The sequence below is a fragment of the Rutilus rutilus genome, assembly GCF_951802725.1.
Source record: "Rutilus rutilus genome assembly, chromosome: 1".
NCBI classification, from domain to species: domain Eukaryota; kingdom Metazoa; phylum Chordata; class Actinopteri; order Cypriniformes; family Leuciscidae; genus Rutilus; species Rutilus rutilus.
Window position 1 is genome coordinate 55,076,856 of NC_140209.1, and position 16,535 is coordinate 55,093,390.

The 16,535-nt window shown below is 38.8% G+C and overlaps 1 protein-coding gene across 1 annotated transcript in view; it reads left to right on the forward strand.

Annotated features, from left to right (window-relative positions):
* Positions 1 to 15,899, forward strand: part of kcnt2b (potassium sodium-activated channel subfamily T member 2b) — a gene marked incomplete at its 5' end in the record, with an annotated part of 98,397 nt that extends 82,498 nt beyond the window's left edge. Inside the window, 8 exons of the mRNA XM_084432055.1 lie at positions 1,279 to 1,413; positions 1,491 to 1,602; positions 1,701 to 1,802; positions 3,499 to 3,582; positions 3,723 to 3,851; positions 6,431 to 6,782; positions 7,959 to 8,043; positions 11,979 to 15,899. Of these exons, the coding sequence (XP_084288181.1) occupies positions 1,279 to 1,413; positions 1,491 to 1,602; positions 1,701 to 1,802; positions 3,499 to 3,582; positions 3,723 to 3,851; positions 6,431 to 6,782; positions 7,959 to 8,043; positions 11,979 to 12,096 (1,117 nt within the window). The remainder of the gene's footprint in view (positions 1 to 1,278; positions 1,414 to 1,490; positions 1,603 to 1,700; positions 1,803 to 3,498; positions 3,583 to 3,722; positions 3,852 to 6,430; positions 6,783 to 7,958; positions 8,044 to 11,978) is intronic.
* Positions 15,900 to 16,535: the final 636 nt, after the last annotated feature.

Sequence of the window (16,535 nt, forward strand, 5' to 3'; positions counted from 1 at the left end):
CTGTCTTCGTGAGTGAGCCATTGAATCATTAATTTAGTCGATTCATTCAAACACAGTTATTCATTCAGAAACTAGTGACTGTCTTCGTGAGTGAGCCATTGAATCATTCATTTCGTCGAGTCATTTAAAAGCAGTTTATTCAGAAACTAGTGACTGTCTTCATGAGTGAGTCATTATAAAAAAAATTGTCTACCCTACCTTTAACCAATTCATTCAAACACACTGATTCATTCAGGAACAAACAAGTGACTAGGTGTGTTCGGCTTGAACGCTGTATGACGTCAAAGTACCGCGAGAGCAATTAGAGAGCAGACGGCTCCATGTGCTTTCGAATCGCTCTCACAGTACTTTGATGTCATACACCAATCGGTCTGCACAGCGCCGCTTCAAGCCGAACACACCTTCAGCCTTTATGAGTGAGTCATTGAATCATTCTCTCAAACGATTAATTCAAAAACACTGATTCTTTAGGAACACTTTAGGTTGCTTGGAGATGCAACAGTGAATTCTACTTGTGACTTTGTTTTGAATAGTTTTTATTGGCTGAGCAAAACACACAAAGTAACTAGTTATACTGTGTCTAAAATGTGAGTTACAAAAAATTTACTTATTTATTGTTGATTTGTATAAGAGCAATATCACACGTCCTTGACCACAACATGTATTCATTAATATGAATTTTGAATTGTCACATCTAATTTACTTACTAAATTTTCCTAAGGCATGGGGTCTCCATACTTTTTGAAGTAAAAGGAATTTTTGTAGTTTTTAAAATTGCAGGCTTCATCTCTACAAATTCATAATGCATTATATGTACAGACATCAAATAAAGTTTTATCAAAATACCAGTCACACTTTATATTACATGGCCTTAACTACTTTGCACTAACATTAAATGCCTACAAGACTATATTTACTGTGTAACTGCATGTTATTCTGGAAAATTCCCATATTTATTGCTAATGAGTTTGAGGTATGTTTAGGGTCAGGATTATAGGGGTCAGTGTTTTGGGTTAATGGTTGTGTTATAGTTAGGGGTAAAGATAACAGTGTAACAACAAATGTTAACTGCAAGTCCTTAAAATGCAATTACAATCCACCAACATGTATGCTCAGAATAAGTAAATTGTATCAAAAGATTAAGGATATAGTAGTTAAATTTAACCAAAATACCTTTTCATCAGTTTGGGTTCTTTAGTTTCTTTCGATTCTGTACAGTTTAAGTCTGTCTGGTCAGGTAATTTTACTGAGCTTGTCCCTGAACACTATTGTGTGCAGTTTGGATAGTCTTCTGCGTTGTGGCGTGACGTTGGCCGACACCATGGTTGTGGTGGACAAAGAGAGCTCCATGATCGCTGAGGAGGATTACATGGCTGATGCCAAGACCATAGTTAATGTTCAGACGCTCTTCAGGTAGGTCCTTCCACATGTGTGTCTTTCTGCTTGAGTCATTGGGAAACCTGACACTCTCTCCTCACTGTTTCTTAAAGGCTTTTTCCAGCTCTCAGTATCATAACTGAACTCACCCACCCAGCCAACATGCGCTTCATGCAGTTCAAAGTGAAAGACCACTATTCTCTAGCTCTTTCTAAGCTGGAAAAGGTGAGACACAAATGCAATACAATATAAACTGCATTTATATTTTCTAAAGAATCCCAAAATAACCTGATATTCCCTCTTTTGCTCCATTTGTGCTGTAGAAAGAGAGAGAGAGGGGCTCTAACCTGGTGTTCATGTTCAGATTACCGTTTGCTGCTGGGAAGGTGTTTAGTGTCAGTATGTTAGACACTCTGCTGTATCAGGTAACCATAAAGTGATCCTCCCATGACTGAATTGCTGTATTTTTATGTCTTTCATTATAATAATAAATAGTTTAGACCATAAAGGGGTGTTCATTCTGTGTGGAAAACCATGTCATCATTTGATTCATGTGTTAATGATTATCAACTTTGTTCGTGATATGATACGTTGTACACTGCTACAATTCATATACAAACCCATTTCTCTCGATTCCTTGTCAAATTACAATGGCATAGAATAACTTAACCCTCTGGTGTTCTTCGGTCATTCTTGCCCGAAAAATTGTAAGTGTTTTGTTTTTATTTTTTACTTCATCGGAATGGTACGAAACTTGGTAAAGGTTTTGGTACTTGCTATGTGAATACAAAATAAAATCATGGGCATGATTCGAAAAGGTTAAATGGTCCTGCTTGAAAAAAATAGTTCCTCGCGGTCAAAAATGACTGCATTGGAAATGAATGGGAGACGAATTTCATCTAGTGGAAACTTTTGGTACTGCGACCAAACAAAATCTTACTGAAAATACATTTTTTGAGATATGAAGCTCAAATGTGGAGCTTGATACACAACTTGTTTAGGTTTATGGCTTTGATTTTCGTGCAGTTTTAGAGTAAAACGTGTTTTTGAAAATATATATTTCATTATATAAAAAATTTAAATAGTATTTTTGTGCATTTTTCATAACAATAAACTTAAAATTCTGTAACTTTTTTTTAAGTTAACTTTTTAAAACATTTTTCACTTCAGCAATAATCTGTAATCTCAAAGTGTCGTCTTTGAGAAGAGATCAAACTTAAGTCACTTAAAGCATTCAAGATTTACCACAGTTTAAAGGGTTAGTTCACCCAAAAATGAAAATTCTGTCAGTAATTACTCAGCCTCATGTTGTTCCAACCCCGTAAGACTTTCGTTCATCTTCGGAACACAAATTAAGATATTTTTGATTAAATCTGAGAGCTGGATCACAATACTTTTTGTGCGCAAAAACAAACAAAAATAACGACTTTATTCAGCTCTTCATTTTCTTCTGTGTGGGCCTCTGAGTGAGTTCACGTAGTGTAGGCTCACTATTGGCCAGCATCACACGCGTCACACACGACCGGCATCGGCCAATAGTGAGCCTACGTTATGACGTACAACCCAGAAGCGCTGCACTTCCCAAAACGGAGGCTCTGAGCCAATTCTGAATGTACAGTTTCACAGCAAATGCAATGTTTTAACTGAACTTGTGAACAGTCTGAATTGAATGTGATGAGACAGAAAGACTAGAAAAATACAAGCCCATTACACCAGCATGTCTTTTGTTTGCATTACCCTCAATGCTGCATGTATCCAATGAGAACAGTGTAAACTAAAACAAAAGAATGACTCCTATGAGCAATTTTTTAATGAATCACTTAAAAAGTCTTACAATTCTGTCTCAAACTCATGAATCACTGGGTTTAAATTGATCTGAAGAGATGCTAAAAGACTACTAAAAGAATCGTTAAGGAACTTGAATCTTGAAATTCATTCAATTCCTTACCATTCTCACCCTTATAGACGGTTATAAGCGGTTCCTCCCATGCCTTTCGTTAACATAAACGAAATGGCATTAAATATGGCATTTTCCCTGACCTAAGGTCGATAGTCTACTGAAACACTGTCATATTTGCAGAGTCATTATGTCTGATTTCATCATTTGTGTGTGTGTTTTAGTCCTTTGTGAAGGACTACATGATCTCCATCACCAGACTGCTGCTAGGTCTGGACTCCATGCCTGGATCTGGCTTCCTGTGTGCTGTGAGTGCCAGCGACCCATCCCTCAATCCATAATGAGACTATCACTTAGCATCTGGATAATTATGCCAATAATGATGGTGGTCATAATACATTTTAGGACATTGATGATAATGCTAATACTGCCCTGATATTCCTTGTAGATGAAGATCACAGAGGAGGATTTGTGGATTCGCACTTACGGCCGCCTCTACCAGAAGCTGTGCTCATCGACAGGAGACATTCCCATCGGCATCTACCGCACTGAAGCTCATAAACTTCCTTTCTCAGAGGTACATTACCAGCCAAACGTTTGGAATTACTACGATTTTTTTAAGATTGTTTTGAATGAAGTCTCTTTTGCTCACCAAGGCTGCATTTATATGATCGACAATACAGCAAAAACAGAGATATTGGGAAATATTGTTAAACTTTAAAATAACTGTTTTCTATTTGAATATATTTTCAAATGTAATTTATTCCTGTGATGCAAATTTTCAGCATCATTACTCCAGTCTTCAGTGTCACATGATCCTTCAGAAATCATTCTAATATGCTGATTTGGTGCTAAAGAAACATTTCTGATTATTATCAGTGTTGAAAACAGTTGTACTTCATATTTTTTGTGTAAACTATGATACACTACCATAGAGCTGAAGATCTTTGCCCGAACCCGACGGGACCCGACGGGTTTGGTCGGGTTCGGTCTTAATTTCTATTATTTTACAAGGGCTCGGGCCGGGCTCGGGCTCGCGCTTCGGGTTGCGTGGTAAATGAGCGGTCAGGTGATGTGTTTAGATTAGCGTGAAAATGGATCTTGAGGAGGTGAAATGGAGGCTGGTCTCTGGAGGACTTATTTTATTTCTTTGTTCCAACTTCCAAGTGGCCTCTAGCCTCCGTTAGTCATGAATAAATGATGTTAAAAAATGTATAAATGACTCCTTTTTTTACGAAAGACAAAGGTGCTGTGTGCGTGCGGCGCAGTCTCTTTTTTTCTTTCTCTCCCTTTTCCGCCGAGTGGTGCGTGAGTGGTCCGCCGAGTGGTGCAATACTACTTTCATTTTACAAGGATGTATTCAATTTATCAAAAGCTACAGGGGCCGTATTCACAAAGAATTTTAAGGCTAAAAGTAGCTCCTAACTGGCGAATTTAGGAGCAACTCCTAAAAATAATGGGCGTGTCTCTCGTAACTTTAGGACTCCTAATTTGTTTGACTAAGAGTAATTCGCAAAGCATTTTAGCCCTAAAAGTAGCACCTAAGCCTGGGACAGCTTAAAAGAAGTCGAGAGGACTCCTAACTCACTAAGACCTATTCACAAACCGCTTTTTGTGGCATTTCACGTTGCGATGTTTTGAAATGCGTGCAGCGGCTACAGGAGCTTCCAATCGCGAGGGAACAATTTTGCATTGTAGGCATAACTAGGGATGCAATAACGCCACCAACAACAAGCAAAATAGGCTACTCATTCATTGCATGTAAACTAATTGTAACGTTTGATTGTGAATCAAATTAAAATGTTCTTCTCTTTGCAAACGTAGGCAGAGGCATATAGTGACAGATTAATTCAATAATGTTGCAAAGATATTGCATCAATCCACATGTTTCATTAGGCTACTAGGCTATTTGTTTTTCCTTACTCTTTATTCATTTAGGCTATTTATTCAGTTATTCATCATCTTCCGTCCTTCGCACTACTTGTGAAGCGCACGCATTCTCAGACCTGTCACCTGTCACTCATCATCGTAGGGGAGCTGTTTGGAATCATTCCCGCGTTACAATCATCAGCCAATCAAGGTGGTCACTTCAGTCAAGCTCGTGCATGAGTAATGACGTCATCCATAGCAACAAAGACTCACTCTTAGTTTAGGAGTTGTCATTTTTCTTTACTAAGAGTAGGTCTGAAAGGCGTTGTGAATAACTTTTAAGAGAAAACTCCTAGCTAAAATCTTTTAGTGCGATTTAGGAGTACTCCTAGTGGTAAGATAAAATGCTTTGTGAATACGGCCCCAGAACATTATAATGTTACAAAATGTTTTTATTTCAAATAAATTCTGTTCATTGAACATTCTATTTATCAAAAAATCCAGAAAAAACATTTGCATAAAAATATTAAGCAGCAAAACCAGCAGTGATAATAATAATAACCATTATAAGTAATTGAGCATCAATAATAATTGATAATAACTGATCATCAAATCAGCATATTAGAATGATTTCTGAAGGATCACGTGCAATGAAGACTAGAGTAATGATGCTGAAAATTCAGCTGATCACAGGAATAAATTAAATTTTGTAACAATGAGGCAAGAACGAAGCGGAGAGAGAATCCACATGCAAGCACTACTTTAATAAAACAAACAGGTAATCCAGGGCAAACAACGGAACGCAGGACAGTAACATGGTGCAACAACGACCAACAAACAACAACTGAAGCACAGAGGTTTAAATAGACTGGTTAACAAGGGGCTGACAAGGGACAGGTGTTGGTGATTGATGTCATGAGAACTAATAAGGGTAACTATGGAGACAAACAAGATACAAGGCTAAACAGGAACCAAACACAGGAAGTGAACACAGAAACAATGGGGAATTTAAGAATATACTTCAACATAAAAGTCCTACAAAACACAAGACAGTACAGGGATCTTGACACATTTTAACATATACTCAAATAGAATACACTCATTTTAAATTGTAATAATATTTCACAGTGTTACTGTTTTTACTGTATTCTTCATCAAATAAATGCAGCCTTGATGATCAAAAGAGATCTTGAGATGATGAAAAAAAATCTTAATTCCAAACTTTGGTGATTGTTGTCATTATAGTGTTTCTGTAGAGGAATGACTCCTCTGTGTGGCTTGTCTCAGTCTCAGGTGTCCATCACTGTGGAGGATTACGAGGATACGCGGGAGCCCCGTGAGCCTCTGCTCTGCCGCTCCGGTCCTCACCGTAACTCGACATCATCCGAGCCGCCCTCCTCGTCCTCCTCATCATCACAGGCCATGGACCACCCGCTCCTGAGGAGGAAGAGCATGCAGTGGGCGCGTCGATTGAGTCGTAAAGGTGGACGGGGCTCCAGCGGGGCCAAGGGAGTCGGGAGCGCTGCGGAGCGCATCAGCCAGCAGAGACTCAGCCTGTTCCGCCGCTCCGAGAGGCAGGAGCTCAACGCTCTGGTCCGCACACGCATGAAGCACCTGGGGCTCTCGCCATCTGGATTTAGTGAGTGTGCACACCGCTGCTTCTTCAGACTGGGTGATGTAATGTAGCTAAAAAATATAATATTGCATATCTACTATCTTTTTCAGAATCAGAATCAGAAAGAGCTATATTGCCAAGTATGTTTGCACACACAAGGAATTTGTTTTGGTAACAGAAGAAGCTTCCAGTACACCGAGACAACAGCAGTACACAGATAGTCAAATAAAAAATAAAGACTAAAGAGATATATGACATAAGATACACATATACAGCACACCTGTTTTCAAAACTGATAATAATAAGAAATGTTTCTTGAGCAGCAAATCTGCATATTAGAATGATTTCTGTATTTTTGATCAAATTAATGCATGAGACTTCTTTCAAAAACATAAAACAACCTTTTTTTGTAAAATAGTAAAGTGTAATAAAAAAATACAACAATAATTATTATATTATCACATTAATGTCCTCTCGGTGCACCAATGCTTCTTTCACATCATTTTACGCTAAAAAAAATAATTAGGCCTAAATTTAAGATTGATTTACTTGAATTGGATAGAACATTTCAATCCATTTGGATTACACAGTTTTAACATAAACAAACTGATAAACTTAATGTGATGCATATTTGTCAGTCATACAAAAAAGAAAAATCATGACATGGTTTATTATTAACTATTTGCATATATTTGATTTAAATAATCATATTTTCAAATGCATTTATTCATATGGCCTAGAATCTGCATCAGTCTGTTCACTGTGGAAAAAAATGTAAAAAAATTAATGAAAATGGTTAAAATATGGCTAGCTGTGAAACAAGCAATATTCAGTTAGCTAACATGTATGATATTGAAATGGATTTATTGATGATAAATATATAAAGCTGGTTACTTATTTAAAACACATTCTGTTTATTAGTACTATTACAGAAATCTTACCTGTTTCGTGCATTTATGACTGACAAATTAATATCAACATTAGGCTTATTAGTTTATGTTAAAACTGTGTAAATCCAAATGGATGAATTTTGTATGCAATTCAAATACATAAAACTTAAATTTAGGCATAAATATTGTTTTAAGTGAATCATTCAAACACTTTATCCTCTCTGTCAATTCTGTATGTTCATATTTGGAATTTTATGTTTGGACTTATAGATTTGATTTATAGTCTTGTGTCCTGCTCTTCTTGTGTCAGATGGGATGACGGACCCGGGCAACAGACTGTCCTATATTCTTATCAACCCTTCCCCTGACACACGCCTGGAGCTCCATGATGTTGTGTGAGTATGGTGACATCACAAGGTTGCATTTCAAGGCATTGTTGTGGTGCTTCAAAAATGTATAAATGATACAACTTAGCCGTTACACTTTATTTTGATGGTCAACTTTAGACGTTCTGTCGACTATGAGTATCGTCGCAACTACATGTCAACTAACTCATTAGAGTCTTAATTAAGTATTAACTAATTCGGGTTAGTGGAATAAGTTGATGTAGTTGCAAAGTTATTTATAGTTAGTAGAATGTCTGTTAGGGGAGCATCAAAATAAAGTATTAGCAGAAATTAAGCAGTCTACTAATACTCTAATATGAGTTACAAAGTTACTTATAGTCAACAAAATGTCTAAAGCGGACCATCAAATTAAGTGTTACCAACTTACCTTCTTTTAGCCAAATATATTGCATGTATTTATTTGTAAAGAATGTAAATACCATTGAGAGAGAGAAATGTTGATCATAAAATATACTTCAGTACTAAAATAATATCTTAAAAAATAGTTACCTATAAAGGTGATGTAAGATTTTTTTTATGTTAAAGTTTTTATGTAGTCAATCTTTTTATCCATTAAAACTCATCTTTAACTTAAAATAGCTTGAATGTAACTCTACACCCTTGCATTATTTAGTATACGTGGTTCTATGAATATGCAAATTAGCCCCGCCTCCACCCACTCACACCAGCTCAGAGATCCACTCGTTGACGATCACACGTTGACCTGATTGGTTACAAGGTAGTTTGTGACAATTTCAAAGCAAACCTTTTTTTCACTGCCGTTTTAATGGCAAAATACTCAGCAATGGTGTTGACTTATGAATTTGCACATGGTTTGTCATAAAGTATATTAAAAACACCACATAGACATAAACAACATTAAAAACTTGATTTTCACCACAGGGGGACTTTAAAATACATCCTCTTAACCCAGTCAATTATTCATTGACTACTATTAATATGTCATTCATGGGTTTATCTCCCCTAAAAGTGTAAACATTGAACCTTTTAAGCACAATTAAAACATTGAGAGCGGTCTGCTCAGATCTGGCAATCTCTTTCCAGCTCAACCTATAGCAAGAGTTTGGGGCGTGGCCAAAATGTACCACATTTACTGTAGATTTTCAAAGATTAAAAAGCTCACGAGCATGCAAAGTGAACGGGGCGTTGTGATGCTACGCGCTAAAATGGAGGCTTCAATACCATACAGCTTCATCATGCACCCTTTCAGAAAGACAAATGCACTAGTTTATATTGTTTATATTTGCGGTGCGTCATGTCAAAAATGGGTTTATAATTTACATTTACATTTACATTTAGTCATTTAGCAGACGCTTTTATCCAAAGCGACTTACAAATCAGGACTAAATTAAGCGAGTCATCATGAAGAGGCAAAAGACAACAACAACGCAAGAAGTGTTCAGAATACGAAGTTCATGCATTATTCAGAGTAGCATAAGCATGATAAGTGGGATTTTAAGGGAAAGGTTGTTTTTTTTTTTTTTTTTTTTTTTTTTTTTTATGAGTTTAGGTGCTCATGGAAGAGATGGGTTTTCAGCTGTTTTTTGAATGTTGTCAGGGATTCTGCATTCCGGATGAGGGTGGGGAGAGTGTTCCACCTGCATGGAACTGTGAATGAGAATGATCTGGAAAGTGATTTTGTGGCTTTCTGTGATGGAACCACGAGACGTCGCTCGTTGATTGATCGTAGGCGTCTGGTGGGGATGTAGGCTCGTAGGAGTGAGTGAAGGTAGGAGGGAGCTGAGCGTGTGATAGATCTGTAAGCAAGCGTCAATGCCTTGAACTTGATGCGAGCAGCGAGAGGTAGCCAGTGCAGAGAGATTAACAGAGGGGTGACGTGGGCCCTCTTGGGCTCGTTGAAGACAAGACGAGCTGCAGCATTCTGGATCATCTGAAGAGGTTTGGTAGCACATGCTGGAAGTCCGGCCAGAAGAGCATTGCAGTAGTCAAGCCTAGAAATGACCAGGGCCTGGACGAGGAGTTGTGTTGCGTGCTCAGTTAGGAAAGGCCTGATCTTCCTGATGTTGTGCAGCGCAAACCTGCATGATCGAGCTGTCTTTGAAATGTGATCTGTGAAGGTCAGCTGGTCATCAAACGTTACTCCCAGATTTCTGACCGACCTTGATGGGGTGATTGATGATGAATCAAGCTGGATGGTGAAGTCGTGCTGTAGAGACGGATTGGCAGGGAGGACGAGCAGCTCAGTCTTTGCCAGGTTGAGCTGCAGGTGATGTTCCTTCATCCATGTGGAGATGTCTGCCAGACAGCTCGAGACCCGTGCAGCTACTGTGGGATCATCTGGTCGAAATGAGAGGAAGAGTTGTGTGTCATCAGCATAGCAGTGGTAGGAAAAACCGTGTGCCTGTATGATGTGTCCCAGTGATGTAGTGTAGATGGAGAAGAGGAGGGGACCAAGAACTGAACCCTGGGGAACCCCTGTGGTCAGTTGATGTGCTCTGGATACCTCGCCTCTCCATGCGACATTGAAGGACCTACCTGTGAGATAGGATTCAAACCAGTCGAGTGAAGTTCCTGTGATGCCCAGTGATGAGAGGCTGGACATAAGGATCTGATGGTTCACGGTGTCGAAGGCAGCAGACAGATCAAGGAGAATGAGGAGTGAAGATTTGGAAGCAGCTTTTGCAATCCGTAGGGCTTCTGTGACCGACAGTAATGCAGTCTCAGTTGAATGCCCTTTCTTGAAGCCAGATTGGTTGACATCCAGCTGGTTGTTTAGAGACAAGAAGGATGTTACTTGGTTGAAAACAGCTCTTTCAAGTGTTTTTGCAATGAATGGTAGGAGAGAGATGGGTCTGTAATTCTCTACAAAAGATGTGTTTAGCGTTGGTTTTTTAAGCAGTGGAGTGACCCGAGCCTGCTTGAATGCTGTAGGGAAGGTGCCAGTATGGAGGGATGAGTTGATGATGTGTGTGAGTGCTGGTAGAAGTGTGGGAGAGATGGCTTGTAGAAGGTGTGAGGGGATGGGGTCTAGAGGGCAGGTGGTAGGGTGACTGGAGAGGAGAAGTGTAGATACTTCTTCCTCTGTTAGCGGCGAAAAGGAGGACAGAGGGGTATTGGCTGTGGAAGGGGTCGGTCTGGGTTCCTGTGTGTGTGGAGCTGAGAATTGACTGCTGATAGTTGTTGTTTTGTTGGTGAAGAAGTTTGCAAAATCATCGGCAGTTAAGGAGGAGGAGGGTGGTGGTGGAGGTGGACAGAGGAGTGAGTTGAATGTCTTGAAGAGTAGTCGTGCGTTGGAGGAGCTGTTGATCTTGTTGTGGAAATATGAAGATTTTGCAGCATGAACATCAGCAGAAAAGGACGAGAGGAGAGATTTATACATACTCAGGTCAGATGAGTCTTTTGATTTGCGCCATTTCCTCTCCGCTGCCCTGAGTTCGGTCCGGTGTTCACGAAGAACCTCAGATAGCCAGGGGTTAGAAGGAGTAGCGCGTGCTGGCCTGGAGGAGAGAGGGCAGATTTTGTCTAGAGGGGCGACAAAATGAGCGAGACTCTCCTGTTTGATCTAGACCAAGTGGAAGTCTACTCAATTGCTTACTTATGACACATAGCAAGCAACACAGCTAAAAGTATTCCTAATATATTGGACCTTTTATTGAAAGCTCCCCACTTTTACCCTTAAGAGCTGTGATTGTGATGAGTTGGGGGAGGCGCGAGTCGCGCGATGCACAAAAGGGGCGTTTGCAAGGTTGCTCAAATATATGCTTTATTTTTGTCATTTTGCTAGGTGCCACTAGCGTTACAGAAACGACATACTAAATAATTTTTTTACAAAAAAATGTGTATATTACCCAATATTTGTGTGTGCTTTGAATTTTTATGCTTATTCTGTTGATGAAACGCCCACTTGGCTGTTTGTGCAACAAAGCTTAACTCTGGATCATTAACTGTGGTCATTCCTGCAGGTATCTGATCAGACCAGATCTTCTGTCACCAGTGCCTAACCAGGCCGGCGCTCGCAAGCCTAGCGCAGGGCCAGCGGAGGGACACAGATTTGACACACAGGACAGCACTCATCTATGAACACAATCACTACAGGCCACCAGCGCGAGAATCACCTCCCGAGAAGATGGGGCAAACTGATGTTTGTGTGTGTGTACAGAGAGAGAGAGAGGAGTACCTGTGCAGATGGGACTGTGAGCTGAATATACACTGTAAAAAGTGATCTGGCTTTTAGTGGCCTTCATTCAACTTTCATATCAACTAATCAATACAACTGAAGTTGTTGAGAAAACATGATTTCAAACAAGGTTTCATTGATTTAACTAAAGGATGCCTTTGACAAAACCTGTCAAGAGCCCGTCCAGGTCACATTTCATGCCAAGATTAAAAGAAAAACATACTTTGCATAAAACATTTTTTTTAGTAAACACATTTCCCGCCGAAATTATCATTGTAATATGTCAGGAATTAGCATTCTCAATGATTATTTTAATTATATTTCAATTACATTTTACTTTATTGTAATAAAACAGTGTAATACTACTTACAGTGCAAGAAATACTACCATGAAGCATTATACCATCACAGTTCAGGCAAGGAAAGAGGAGCTGAGAATCTTAAATTGCAGCTAGTGATGGGTGCTTCGAAATATTTGTGAATCATTTGTTTTGAACCAGTGATTCGGAGCTCGTATCAAACTGCCAAAGTCACATGATTTCAGTAAACGAGGCTTCATTACATCATAAAATAAAAAAAATCAGCGTAACAGCTTCACACATAGTGTTTCTTTACAAATTGACATCAGCTACTACTGGCCTGGCATGAATAACACAGTGTTTCATTGTCATTTTTGCAGATCCTTGTGAACAGGGATAGTTTTGACAGCGTTGTCATCTGTACGCGAAAAAAGAAAAGGAAAAGCGTTTCCAATTTTAGTACATCGTTCTCCTGTAAACATACCCTTAATGAGGAACCAAACAAGACACAGGTGAACTTAACCAATAAGTACCCATACAAACCAACTAGCCATGGGAACAATGAGAACAGGAAATAAACACAGGAAGGAAACATGGGAACCAAAGGAAAATGGCATAAGGGTCCACACGCAGAACATAACCGTTACATATACCATATAATATTGTCTTATACTGTATACTTTACATCAAAAACATTTTATATTAATTAAATGGTAATGTAAGAATTGGTAGAAATGTGCTTACTGTGTTTACCAGAAAATAATTTGGTAAAATTATTCTTTATTTCAATTGTCCACTTTAGACATTCTACTAACTATAAGTAAGTTGTCAACTACATGTGGACTAACTCTCATTAGAGTATTGTTGGACTGTAGTAGACTGTTAGGTTAGGGCTCGGTGTTAGCGTTTGAATAGAATAAGTTGCACCTTGCCCTGCCGGTTCCACCCGAGCTCCCTGTTCGGATCCCGGCACTTCGGTCTAGCTTGGTTTCAGTTGTGTGACCGAGTTCGCTCGGGCCGTACGCTCATCTGTCCACGCGTGTTGTTGTGTTCTGTTTTGTCGTGCTGTGTAGCAGCTTTCATGTTGTCATGTTTTGTGTGGACACTCAGTCGGTGAGGGCTCTCATTGGCTGCGTGTTCGTGTCATGTTTTGTTTTAGCACATGTCTTGTCATGTTTGTTTCTGTGTGCCATGTGCTCTCCTGTCTATTGTCTAACCCTGCCCTTTTTGTTATCTGATTATTGGTTCATTTGCCCCGCCTGTCCTTCCTCGTTTACCGCTTTGTTTGCTCTCCCTATTTATTCTCCTTGTGCTTTCAGTCCTGTCCCAGGTCATCGTCCTTATGTACCATTCGTATCTTGTCCCACTGATCCTGTTATCTTGTCCAGTCCTGCTTTGGTTTCCCCCACGGGGTAGTTTTTTTGTTTTTTTTTCATTAATGATAAAAAGCCAATTGTTCTCTGCATAACTGAGTCCTCGCCTCATCCCTTACCCAAAACCTGACACGGGGAGCTTCAAAATAAAGTGTTAGCAGATATTAAGCAGACAGTCTACTAATACTCTAATGACTGCTAGTTGACATGTAGTTGCAAAGTTACTTACAGTTACTAGAATGTCTAAAGTGGACCATTAGAATACAGTGTTACCAATAAGTCACACCAGGTCAAATTTGCATTGTTAAAAGAAAAATAGAAAGGCTAAGTCGCTTCTGTGTATGTCATATTTTATTATTACATTCAGAAATAATATAGATGACTGGTGGTAAATACATTTTTTACAAACATTATAACCACTTTATAAACATGTATGTTATCACTAAAATACATGTTAGTTACTTTGGAATATGTCACAGCTCATTTCAGATGATAAAAAAGTGACTTATATTCTGGAAAATACAGTAATTGTCTTAAAATTATGAAACAATCATAATGGTCGTAAAAATAGTTTCATGTTCTTTATGCAAAATATCATTTCTTTTTTTACAGCTTTCTTGACAGCTCTCTTCACCCAAAACAAATTATTTACAGTTTACTCCATTAGCAACACTGCCCAGTTTGCTAAATAATATAAACTCTATTGCAACAGTTACATTTCTCAGAAGCTCTTAAGAACTTAAAAAAAAAAAAGCAACATGGACCAAAAGTCACGTTCCTTTAGGTCAAGAAGCATTCATGAGTTTGATTCCCAGGGAAGACACATACTGATAAAAAGAAACAAAATAAAAGATGAAAATGTACATGTATGATTGAGTCTCAAGACAATGCAACTGAACCGAAAGTTAATTGTTTTGACTCAAATATTTGTCTCCACTTTATAATTTGTCAAGACGAGTAGAATATTCAAACCGAACAATATCTGCTGAATCTCTTTTAAAAACAACATTTAAAAAGTAAATGCATATTCAAATTGTTTCTTTTCTTTTATGAAATTGACAAAGTTCTCCAAATAAAATACTGGATTAACTTGACATCATTTTAAATGCAACTGGATTACAAATGTTTTGTACATTTAAGCAACAAATCACTTTTTGCAGTGTAACCTAATTCTTATTTTCTTACAAAAGGATTTTCCAACGCATGGACCTTTGAAAAACTCATTTACATTTGATTTATTTTTGATGCGAGACAGCTGAGGCCACGTAAGTGCATTTAATGATGTATTGTTATCTCTGTGCATGTGTGTTGAATAGCCAACACTGCCAATCTTGACATGGACTGCCAAAGGAACACGTTGCCAAATGTATATGGAAGGGTTTTGTTCTCTGTTGCTCATGTGCATTCAGTCTCTGTCAGCCGCTCTGCGGACCCTGCGACGAATAGTCGGGCTGTATCACAATAGCGGCGTTCATACGTTTTGTACACAGTTTCTAATGTTCTAATTTATCAAACTCTCTCTGGACTTGCATTTTGCTTTACAAGCAGCAAGGCAGCCAAAATGGAGCTTATTAAATAGCCACTGGACCAAATGAATGATCTTTCTCATTCTTTTCCCATGACATCTGTTCGATTTTCTTAGAAGAGGCTTTGGGAACAAGCCTTCTGTGTCTTCAATGACATTTTGAAGTCGTCTTTGAACAAAATTTTATTCTTTCTGTGAAATGGCTGTTTGATGTTTGCATTGATAAGATCATATGTTCAGCTGGGTTTGTGGGTTTATTTGTTTTCACCCCTTCTATTGAGATGTTTATGCCTTTGCCAAGGCTGATTTTGTCATTTGTCAGTTTAATATCCTGTTGCTGGCGTGCATGCTAAAGATCATGCATGGATAGACCAGGGATTTGTTCGTCCTGCCATAAAGTACAGGAGTGAGCGAGAATGTACCGTCCCGCTGCTCTGTGTTGATAGTGCACTATTGCCTTGATTCGGTGCCATTCAAACACGAGCATAATAAAATCAGCCAAACCAATGACTTGTCTCTCATGATTCCGTGTGCAACTTCACAGAAGGGTTGCCAAGTACCCCCGAGAGCAACATAGTGACTTCCCAGATCCGGGCCACATCTCTGGTACATGTTGATTCCACGCATCCCAGATTTGGGCCGACACTATGTTGCTGTCTGGGACTCAAAACATCTCATCCACACCATGACCCATTTTTTGGATGTAAATATGCACCAATCAAAACACTCACCGTGCTCTCCCAGCTAATTAGGTGCTGAGACCTATATATCAATACAAAAATAAAAATAAAGGTCTGCACTCTAAACATTTTTTATTGTTAACAGGAGATAAATATAACAATTCGGCTCTTTCCCTTTGTCAGTGTCTGTGCCGTAACAATAATGTTTGTTATCTTTATTTCCTGTTTACAATCAAATATTTTTAGAGTGCAGACCTTCTTTGCATTTTTTTATGTGAATATGCAGCCTACATATTACTAAGGAAATGTTTGGGGTTGACAAGCTCACACGGTGCTCTCTTGAACTGATGTGAACTCATATTTTGGTAAACAGAGAATGACTCAAGTAAACTCCAAACAGCACTCCAATGCATTTTCAATTATTCTCACAGATTTCCCTTTTTGGCGGTGGAGGTGAATGACATTG